This window comes from Crinia signifera, chromosome 5, assembly GCF_055691185.1.
Source record: "Crinia signifera chromosome 5, ASM5569118v1, whole genome shotgun sequence".
Classification (NCBI taxonomy): domain Eukaryota; kingdom Metazoa; phylum Chordata; class Amphibia; order Anura; family Myobatrachidae; genus Crinia; species Crinia signifera.
In genome coordinates, this window is record NC_139221.1 from 210448231 (window position 1) to 210460298 (window position 12068).

The 12068-nt window shown below is 40.1% G+C and overlaps 1 protein-coding gene across 6 annotated transcripts in view; it reads right to left on the bottom strand.

Moving 5' to 3' along the window:
* Positions 1-487: 487 nt before the first annotated feature.
* The window catches only part of SEPTIN7 (septin 7), a 358518-nt gene continuing 346937 nt past the window's right edge, over positions 488-12068 (bottom strand). For 5 of the 6 annotated variants that reach the window (XM_083188501.1, XM_083188502.1, XM_083188497.1 and 2 more), the window contains 4 exons: positions 9461-9481; positions 5779-5914; positions 5055-5194; positions 488-1563 (listed from right to left, as the gene is read on the bottom strand). In XM_083188501.1, the coding sequence (XP_083044627.1) occupies positions 1524-1563; positions 5055-5194; positions 5779-5914; positions 9461-9481 (337 nt within the window). In that variant the 3' untranslated portion in view covers positions 488-1523. The remainder of the gene's footprint in view (positions 1564-5054; positions 5195-5778; positions 5915-9460; positions 9482-12068) is intronic. The other variant, XM_083188498.1, reaches the window with a different exon arrangement.

Here is a 12068-nt window from a genome sequence, read left to right on the forward strand (position 1 = left end):
TTTGACAGTGCCCATTTCGACTTTCGGGACAAAAAAATGTAAACACTCATGACAACCTTTTGACTGTAAGCCTAATGCTTGTGTCAACCCTATAACCTAGTCACCCTTAACCATGTCCCCCCAATGACCTATACCCCTTAGAAGTTGCATAAAACTACAATCCAAATCTATACTGGACACGAGTGCCTATATGGAACAACAAGAGCAGCTTTATTTGCACATATTGGACTTTACCAAAAACTCTGAATTGGAAATTTTTTTCTTAAGTATGGATTAGATATATACAGGTTTTTCTTTTTACAGCCTTTAAATGTAGAAAATGATCACTATAGTTGAGCTATTTTTGTACCATTATCGCCTCTCCATATTTTTGTACAACACTGTACGTAACATGTCACAGATACACCAAGGCTCTCCTTAACACAGCAGTACATAATTCTAGTAGAATAATGTAGAAAAGAAAGTAAAAGACAAATTACTTGCAGTATTACATCACAACATTGTTTATTATGTGACTTTGTACAATAAAAACAAAAAAAATACAGAAATGCAGTATATGAATACAGCTAAATGCAAAATTGTGATGTTCCTCTCCTTGTGAGACCATGATTCCCATTTCTAGCAAAACATAAAAAAGACTGCACAATAAAGGTAGGAACAGGAGTTTGTTACATTTGTATCTAGAAGTGACCTATAAATGCACCATTCCTGCTGCATTACCACAAAACATAGGGAAGTATTTAAAGAGGCAAAAAATAATAATAATAAACAGAACATTTACTCACTGGTTCCTACTGCAAAGAAATAAGATACTTTACATCAGTTAAGACTGATATTTGGAAAACAATATCTAAAGTTATGTTATTATAAAAGGAAGCAGTAATTAGATTCTGTTGGATAAAGAAGGTACTAAATGGAAAAGAGCATATATTTTAGGTATCGCCCAAACAAGAGGTTGGTTCATAATAAAAATAAAGAGGAAATAAACCAAGGAGCCATCTGTGTGCTGTAAGCCTATGTTTCCCATGTGTACTTTAAACAATGGAAGTGTCAAAATAGAGAAAAAATATGGAAATGAAAGAAACCGTATGCATGGAAGTTTTGTATTACATGTGCGCACGTTAGAAGATGCAACAAAAGTATGGCAGATTTATCTTCATTGTAAGCCAGAGTCCTCGTATTGTGGAATATCCTGCTACCAGCCTCCAGACCACGGTTATACAACAGTAAAATGATTTTTATTTCCTTGATTTTAAAATGAAGACATCAGTTAAAAATAGAAAGATGAGAGAAGGGAGCAGGTACTTGCAGTGTATAGTTCTCCAAGTATGCAAAAATACTCAAACAATTCAAGGCATCTTAATCTTAATTAAGATTCATTTAAAAAAAAAAAAAGGGTCATGCCGTTTAATCCAACATTAATGAATGCAACTGGTTTCAAAAGTGGCTGTATGGCTCCAACAAACACTGATGTCTGGGCTGGCAAGTTGGCAACTGATAGAGTACGGTGGGCAAGAAATGTCTTAAAAGATCTTCCCTTTCTTCTTATTTTTCTCCAAGGTCCTATGAAAAGAAAAAAAGGAAAAATAAAATATGCAAGTTACATTTGAGAATCAGGCTGCATCTTACATCACGCTAATTCCATATGCTAGGGAACCCAGTGGTTTATTTCCACTATCTATTAAGTATGAGGCTGCCAGCGTTGCCTCCATCACCCTCCTGGCATCATGTATCAGTACCTCTGCCCTTTTACACACAAAGCAGGAACAGAATACACCTCTTCTGACACAATTGGTGGCACTGTGAATATGCTGAGGATTTGATTTGCTACACACTTCAAAATGCAACCACTGTGAGAACAGAGGGACAGTAGAAGACCACCCTAGCATGGGCTGTGATACTAATCAAATGCAAATATCATTTAGTATGCTCAGAACATATATTCTGATGTATGCAATACGTGTGATGGCTGGTTCTCCCATTGCTGTGTACATTAAACAAAATGTGGCACCAGACACTCACCTAATTTTTTCACTAGGCTCTGGTCCCCACAGAGCACTGAAGAGAATCACAACATTCACAGTACAGATTGCTCCTCATACACACAGCATCTATATGCCATACATGGCGATATACCCATCAGTAGTGTACCATGTTTTCATACATTTCGTGTCCTAGACACATCGCAGCAAAAAGACACTCAGAGTGACTTTAATTGTGCCGGAATGGCTTTTACACATGCAAAGTCGCAGGTTAAGCACAACAGAACTTGGCATGAGAAAAGCTGCTTCTATTCACATCAGAGCCTTTTTACACTTCCTTGAAAAAGCTGCTTTTAGCGGTAAAACGCGTTGGTACTTGCAACCTACTCCACAATACTATACTTGGATATAACACCCAGAGTACTGAGGCATCAATTCAACACCCTAATCCAGGGGCTCCAAATATAAGCCCATTTATTGCACTGGAGACTTCATCCAGCATCCACTCACCGCGGCACAGAGGTTTTTTTCCTCTGGAGGAAAGCCACCTCCTAAAGGACCCGGTCTTATCATAAAGCAGTGGGAAAATCTGGTCTCTGCACAATATTGGACCAAGCAACACATGCCCACATTACCATCTGGAAGGATTTCCCCAGTACTGGCGGCAAAAAAAAGGGTGATCATCCAAGTACTCAGGTTACTATACCAATACAATTCATTCACTGTGACTTTTTAACCTTATTTTATCAATTGCAATTTATATGTATTTTATGTGTATATTCTATTATGTCCATTAAAACATCCCTTTGATTGACTACACCTGTTATATTACTATTCCAAGCACAGTTTATCACTTCCTGTACCCACCCTTTTTACACACACTCACAAAAGCACACAATAGTCGCTAACCTTAGTGGCCTGTACACCAGTAGTAGAGCTTTGTTTGCTGACAGCACATTTTAATCCGAGTCACATGGGATCTGGCATGCTTAAGGGGCATACACAAAGAGCGACTAGACTAGATTGCCTAGAAAGTAAGCACAGATCTGTGTGTGTATGCCCCGATAGATTATTTATCTCCTTCTAACTAAAGGGGTGTACACATGGAGCAAATTTGTGCTATGTTCTAAGCAATCTGACTTGATTGCTTAGAAAGTAAGCACAGATCTTTACGTGTGTGTGCCCCTTAAATCAGTGCAGGTAGTCCAAATCTAGTCAAATTGCTTAGCATGTGACTGCAAATCTGTGTGTACAGAATGAGAGATACTGATCGCAATCTCTCATTCTGAACCACTACCCGGCCTTTTTTTGCTTAAGCAAAATCTCTGTATGTGTATGTTGTACCCATGGGAGATCTGGACACCAGGAAATCACCAACCCTAAATAGCTTAGCAAAATTGCTTAGCAGACATCTGTGTGTGTATGCCCCTTTAGAGGAGCTATTTGGTGAGCCTGAAATCACAGTGTAGAACTACACCTGTAGGCAGCTTGGAATTGTTTAGAGAGAGAGAGAGAATAGAGAGAGAGAGACATCTGTGTGTGCATGCCCCTTTAGAGGGCATGCACGTATAAGAGAGAGAGAATGAGAATGAATGCAGAGGGGCAAGGACAGTGCATCTGGAAAATATTTACAGCGCTTCACTTTTTCCACATTTTATTATGTTACACCCTTACTGCAAAATGGAATAAATTCAACTTTTCCCCCTAAAATTCTACACACAATACCACATAATGACAACATGAGAAGTGTTTGGGAGATTTTTTGCAAATTTATTAAAAATAAAAAAATCACAAACACTTCTCATGTGGTCATTATGGGTATTGTGTGTAGAAATGAGGACATTTTTATTGGACTGATGTTGTAACATAAAATGTTGAAAAAATGAAGCGCTGTGAATACTTTCCGGATGCACTCTATGCATTTAAATATTATACATATTTATAAAAAAAATAAAAAAAACTGCAACATTCACTTACAATATGCTGTATATAACTTATTTTAGAATATCGTACATACTAGAGAATGGCCGAGTTTTGCAGCACATTTTTTGTGCAGAAAAATCCTTTCGGCTTACATTCGAATGAGGGCCACATTGCAGGAACACGGGGAGAAGGGAGCATGGAGCTGCCACTGCCGGAAGCCCAGGGCAGGGTTGTGGGACACGGAGTGAGGAACTCCGGCGCTGGGGACCCTGCGCTGCTGCAGAGACCCTGGGAGAGAGAGGACCACACCCAGCGCTGGAGAGCTGGGACCCTGCGCTGCGGATATACGTGCTGGGGACAAAGAGGAGATCCGGCCTGGGGAGAGTGCAGCGCCGATGGGAGGAGGTACGGTGGGGAGATGGAGCAGATTAGGAGGGACACCTGTTGTCACAACTAATTCAAACCCCTGCTCTCCTTTCCTCCCCATGGCTTATACTCAAGTCCATGATTTATCCCAGGATTTTGGGGTAAAATTCGGTGCCTCGGCTTATATTCAGGTCGACTTATACTTGAGTATATACGGTAAGTTTTTAAAAACATTTTTTATCTATCTGGTGATGGATTTTTTAACTTTAGATAAAACATAAAACAAAGTAAAATTGTAGAATAATGTAAAACATGTAAGGGATCCTTACATTGACGTATAAGCCTATTTTCAGGGGGAGCTATTTACTCTATGTAAAATTGTTCCATTTGTTGCTATGGTGACGGATTTCAATTTTTGAAAGCTATGGGTTCCATTTATAGCTACATCGTTATGACAACATTAAACATGCGCTGTCAAATAAAGCATTGCAGAGTTTCTCAGATGTTTGATCTCTTCTTCAAATCCAACAGATCTAATATGTGAATTCCGATAACCCTTCCTTAATACATGTGCCGGGGATGTGTTTTTTTTTTTTTTTTTTTTCAATTTAATGCCAACGTGTTCCAGAAAAAAAATAAAAACACGTTTTCAGTAGGCACAATCAAATAATGATGAGAACAGGTCCTCAATCCAATCACTTTGTGGCCCTCATATCCTAAATAAAGTCAATCACAGCATACCCATTCCCAGCATTGTTAGTGTGAAGCATGGAAGCTTCATACCTGGTAGAGTTCTGCTGTTCCAGAATGCGCTGCTGAGCTTCCCAGTTCAACTTCTCTTCTTCAAACTGACGCCGCTTTTCTTCCAACTCTTTGTGCTGAGCATCAAGGTTCTTTTTCATCTGCTCGTGACGTCGCTGGAGCTGTGAGCGCATGAACAGTAGTGTATCAGTAATACTTATCTTGCTCGAAGAGACATATATAGCAACTTTGAAAGACCACATAAAATTAAAACTATTGGTCTACAGCCAGGAAAGCTGGGATAGGCTTGGTTTTATGGTGTGCAATGCTATAAAAAGCAGCTACATTTCTGTATAAACAGTCCTCAGTAAACTTATGTTGTGTACACACTGTGCAGTAGCCTTGCTATTTGATCCGGATCAAATCACAGGGCAGGTAAAACTCACGCATTCGATTCTGCCTATATAGTACAGATCTGTACTATATAGTCATTGCTGCACTGTCTATTTGGCTATTCTATTTCAGCTGAACGGGAGTGCACATTAGCAGCTTTAAACTCATGTTCAACGTTATTCGATGTCTATGAGAACGATTCGATTTTGACTATATAGTCAAAATCAAATGGTAAATCTCACAGTGTGTACACAGCATAAAATATACTATTGTGGATAAAAGTTAACAAGGGACCAAATCTAAAATAGCTGATAAACTGATAATGCAGGTCTAACTTATGAAACAAGAGAACAAAACAGGAAACGGTCATTACTTCTGCTTCAGAATCCTTCAGTTTCTGGACTTTTTCTTTGACTTTCATCTCAAACACTTGCTCCATTTCCATCTCCATTTTCTTCATCTTAGCCACGTGTTCCCTTCTCTCTTCTTCCATCTGAGCAAGGGGGCTCCTAAAATGTATAGAATCCAATTTAATGAGAGTAGCATTAACGTATATCACCATCAAGAATCAAGTAACAGATAACACAAAAATAATAGCTGCATAATACAGAAAGGAATGATGATGGCGAATGGAATGACAATGTATTTGTAGCCGATTTGTTTAATCAATAACCAACAACAAACAATATATATTAAATAGAAGTACACTTACGATCAGCAATTGCATATGGTACTCATTGCATAGTACTCAATAAATAAAGATTAGCTCACAGAACTGGTAGTTTGGGATCCAATGAGGACACAACATGGCAATGGGGTTAGTCTTATTAGAACTCTGTACATAGTGACAGTAAGCCCCTATGAAAAAGTATTCTTCTTAAAGTAATATTCTGCATTAAAATATCTGAGGTTGGTTCAAAATGTTTTTAAACACAATTAATATATTTTAATACCCATATAAGTAAACACGGCACACCGATTCAATAAACATGAAAAATCTAAAGTGAATGCAGAAATTCCATTAAACTAATACTCAGCCATGTAAAGAACTAGGAAGTGGAAACATTTCAAGATTGGAAATATAGAAACCTGAGGAGTAGGAATTTCTGCTTGAGGCTCTGTGGTGTATATTTACTTAGATGTGTTCTATTAAACATGGGATGTTACATAATGCAACCAGATTCTAATATCTATTTGGCACCTTATAGAAGATAAATGATAGAATCTGTTTTGCTGCTATGGGCAACATGTCATAACTTAGTCAATTCTGGCCTGCCTGGGTGCAGGAGGCCTGCCTGAGGCCCTGCCTGGGTGCAGGAGGCCCTGCCTGAGGCCCTGCCTGGGTGCAGGAGGCCCTGCCTGGGTGCAGGAGGCCCTGCCTGAGGCCCTGCCTGGGTGCAGGAGGCCCTGCCTGAGGCCCTGCCTGGGTGCAGGAGGCCCTGCCTGAGGCCCTGCCTGGGTGCAGGAGGCCCTGCCTGGGTGCAGGAGGCCCTGTCTGAGGCCCTGCCTGATGCATACACAATACACATTTTTTTAAACGCTACTGCTCACAAGAGCCCTCCTGACATATCCTGACATAACCGTGTAGTATGTCTGAGGCTTGTTACACAATGGGGTTGAAAACAGAATCCCCAAGCATTTCGAGAATAGACTGCATACAAGATGTGTCTTCTTACACTTTAGCTGCAGTAATCCCAAACCGATCCTTGACATGACACGTCGCTTTAGCATCTTCTAGCATAGGGCATCTTTTTGCTGAAAATGCATCTTACATCGCAACATAATGTGACTATGGAGACTGTGCTGATTAATTTGATACATGGCACTTGTTATTGATCTATGGGGGCTATTTAATTGTTTTTACGGACTTCTTAAGTTATGGTCACCTATCATAGCTTTTCAATTGTTGCTCTGATCGGAAGCCCTGCGGCAGACACTGCAGCTCGCTTTCTGTAGAAGTGACTGGCTGAAATCTGAGAAAAAGTTGGCTGAGACTCAAAAAGCACTTTTTTTCCACAAACCATTAGTTTAGTAGGGTTTTGCACTTTAATCGGGCTCAGTAGGTGCAATATTGAATTGCAACAATGGGTACCAGCTAATTATTGTGGCTTTAAAAAACAATTGAATCAATACATATACAATAGCAGCAGCTTTTGTTACCAATACGTTATTTTCTGCTCTGTTTGCAGACTACGTCACAGACCACATACAAATCTCATATCAAACAAATCCGTACACACTGCTCGTGCACCCTACATTGCGGCGCTATTAAGACGCATTTTCGAAAAAAATAATAACAATGTCAGCAGAGCTGCACAGAACCTGGCTGATCATTTGCACCAGGTGTTTCACACTGCATAGCATATTGAGGCTAGATGGAGGACACATTACTAGTACTGTACAGTGTCTGGATGAATGACAGTCTGCTAGGTCCACATGACATTTTTAGGATTCTTTTTTCTCCATTTATTGACGTTTTCATACATAACCATTCACGTGGACTCTGATTGGAAATTGTAAAGTGTTCCAAGTGCATCAGTAGCAGAGCAAGGCACCTGGCCCAAAGCTTGCAAGGGAACGTGGTACACTAAATGTGGGACCACCTGCTCAGGTGTCAACATGGATACCAAAATAAAAAAAGGTGTAACTCCTGTTGACCTTTTCCTTGATGACCATTTCTTGTCAATCTAAACAATGTCTTGATGATCCTTTTGCAACACCCACCATGTAGAAAATATCTGCCATTATAAGCCTATTCCTTTCGAAAATGCAGGATTATTTTTCAGATGTATTTCTATCTTATGCTTCAAGTAGTATTCCATTTCCTATATGGTCAGATTATGTTGCTCTAGTACAGATGGAGCCGGATTGCCATCCACCAGATACCAGCGTATTGCACGCCGGTGGACACGCAGAGAATGGCCCCATTTGTAAGTGAATATACATGGAAGCTGAAACTGCACATAGTACAGAGAGTTACATAGTAGAGATCTAATCTAATACAACGGATGTAAATTGCTGTTTATGAGTTTGGGACTAAGGGCCCAATTCAGAGATGGATGGAATTCCATTAGTAGCAAGTTAACACCATAATGGCGTAGAAATGCCAACAGCATGGGAATTCACCACCCTCACGTACCAATCTCATCCCGGACTCATATCTATGTATGCTTTCCAACGGGACTAAACCAAAGGTATGAGTTTAGCAGCAACATATGTGCAGCATACAGCTGCACTTACTACGGTTGTGTAGTTGCACCCAATTGACTTGAACCCTAGTATCAACTCTAGGTGCGGGGTATCTGCATTAACTGTGTCTATAACGTTGTCATCTAAAATGTAAATATGCACCCCCCCCCCCCAACTGGTCAGTACTCTGCACCTAGAGTGAACACTAAGTAGGATTAATAGCCTGATACTCAGTAAGAGCAACACAGGATATGATTACACTACATGGGGATACAAAAAATAAATTCCTTGCCCATCTAGAGATAACGTTGTATTCCCAGAACAAAACCCAATCTAATTTGTAGGAGTATTCAACCTGTGCCGCACTCGCCTATTTAATGCTGTAGTTACCGATAGCATTGAAGGCTGTCAGACCTGACTTTTTTTTAAAGTCAGATCTGTTTTGTCTGAAACGGGTGTGGATTGTCAAATTCACACCCGTTTTTGCAGATTTCAGGACATTCCGAAATTCGACTATAGGTACATTGAATACCAACAGTCGAATTAGTGTCGGAAGCCAGCGAAAAAGGATGGGATTTCAACCGTAGGGACGTTCCGCCAGTCGGAATCCAGGACTACATACCCCCCTAATTTGTCTTTTCAATTCACAGCACTATTACATTTTTTATTAAAAATAAATAAAAATTCCCACAACCAAAAGTATTTATCTGAACGTTCATAAAAACATGTGCGACTGATATTTTACTCCAAGGTATCAATTATTTTAAATGATTAAAAGTTTTTAATATTCTTGCCTTTTGCCTACATAGTAACATAAAACAATTAAATGGGCAAAATGTATACATAAGTTTAAAAAGACCACTTACATGCCTTCAACTGTGTCAAGTCTAAAAAACAAAAACAAACAAAAAATACAAGGACTTAGCATGCTTACACTGAAGGAAAATTAAGCCAAAATTAATCAAATTAGAGAAGATCTTTATTGGAGCATGTAGGAATGCATAAAGCAGGTAAAGACAGGAAAGTTTGTCTTAGCAACAGATTAAAGTGATAAGAGAACAGCCAAATACAGGGTGTAAAGATTGATTAGTTTGAGAGTTGCAAATAAAATTACCTGGTGAATTAATATGTGCAATTAATATTGGTCATAGCTGTATCAGTACACATGCTTTTAAATTTAATAATTTACTTAGCATTCACAAGTTATTAGCAATTACATCTGTGTGATGGGGGGGGGGGAGAGTAGAACTAGCCTAGCTAAGCATGGGCTAATCTTGATGTTGGTATACAAGTATGGGCAGTGCTTGATGTGGGCCAGTATTCAAGAGTATGGCATACCAGCATTTCACTTCAAGCACCAATTTTTTTTTTTTTTTAATTCAACGTAGCCGCTTCCCGAACACTGCCCAGCAGTGATCTTGCAGCCTGCGGATTCCCCCTCCCCACCCGCTGGCTGCAGCGCACAGCAACCTTGTGATCCCGCATGGCAGCACTTTGGTGCGATGCGCTTGTTGTGTTTATGCATTGCAGGACAGCGCAAGTGTGGAGTAGTGCCTGTCACTGCTGCTGCGGTTTCGTTGCATGTTTGACAGCCGAAATGTTGAAAGGACAGCAACGCCACCGAAGAGAGCAGCAAATTGACTTAACTGACTTTAGACAGTGATTCCCCCTGTGCCCAAGGCCGTCAAGAGGAAGGACGGGTGCTAAATACCCAGGACCAGGCTTGCTGGAGGGGGTCCTGATCAGCCCCCCTCCCGGGCAGTAGCAGCATAAGCGCTCATGCTGTGCGTGTTTTACAGTGTGAGAGCTTATGCTGTGCCCGTCAACAGCACAGCACATGCTGTAGAGTGTGCTGTACTACTGAGCAGAGTGTGTGTGTGTGGGGGGGGGGGGGGGGGGTATGTATTAAGTCTGGAGAAGAGATAAACTGGAGATAAAGTGAAAAGAGCTAAAGCACCAGCCAATCAACTCACAACTGTAATTTTCAAACGCAGTTCATTGGCTGGTGCTTTATCTTTTCTTCTTAATACATTTGCTCCTATGCACTGTATAGCTGGCTGTCTCTCCATGTCCCCATTTGTCTCTTTGTCCTCAGTGTGAATGTCTCCACAGTCCGTCCCCCCAGTCACCAGTATGTAAAGTATTGTCCCAACAGGCACTAATGTGTGTACTGCCATGTCCTTTCTCCCCCAATCACCAGCATTTATGATTTCCCCTTATGTCTGCATTGTCTTGTCTCCATGTCACCCTCCCCCAGTCACAAGTGTGTGCCCCCAACTGTCTCCATGCCCCCAGTCACCAATGTGAATGCACCCCTCTCCTCCAACCACAGTGTGTATGTCTCCAATACCCCCTCCCCCCAGTTACCAGTGTGTTCTCCACCTCCAGCCACAGTGTGTGTCTCAATCATTGATGCATTTTAAAAGATCCACAGGAGGAGCTAATTATTTCACATGTGATTCTGCGTGGAGACATGGAAAACATGCACTGTTAGGGGTAGGGGCTTGATGACCGAGGTTGAGGACCACCGGGTTAGAATATGATGTACCAAAAAGGTTCGGTGGGAATCTAGCTTCAGGTAACTTTGGACAAGTCACAGCTATTTTGGGTCTGGGATCCAGGTATACAAAATAGTTTAGAAAATGAGCACTCCAAAAACTCTATTGAAAAACAAACAAACAAACAAACAACAGATTGTAAATTAAATTCTGTACACGCAGACACATACTAGGGCCAAGCACGCAAACATTGACTAAGCAATCCCTGGTTAACCCACCCAGAAAATAATTAAATAAATAGCAGAACAAAAAAAAAAAATATTTTTGGCCATACAAATAAAATAAAAACAGAAACAGCCAATCACACTTCCAGACTTCCACTCACACCATCAAAGCAATCATTGGCAACCCACACCTTAGTCACCATACCAAAATTCTAAAGGATTAAGATTTCAGAAAAAAAATATATATACACATACACACAAATGGTGTATCTGCTTTATTTAAGCAGTAAACCCTCCAAATGCTTTAATGTAAATTTAGGAAAAGATGGCTATTCTGTCAGGGAAACAAACATCAATCTGTGAGCCAGGATCTGAAAAGCAATACAGCCTCAGGTTATAAATAAGCATTTTCATACCATAACCATTATTATGGGGAATATATGAATAGCTGCAGGACTTATGTGGCTGTGTGATCCTGATTTACACACCAACCAACTGAAAAAAACAACAACAACTTTGCATTCCTTATTGTGGATAGTAACCACATTATGTTGAAAAATTGGGAAATAAGCCTGTACACTAAAAAATGGCAAAATATTTTATGACTGGTCAATAGCAAAATAATTGAGGCTTTTAAAATGTTTCAAATGGCTGATTTCTCCAATTTTTGCAAAAGTGAAAAAATTAGACTTTCTTATGTAGGATTATAAAAATCTTGTAATTGACTACTTAATCATGGTTGCGAGGGAATT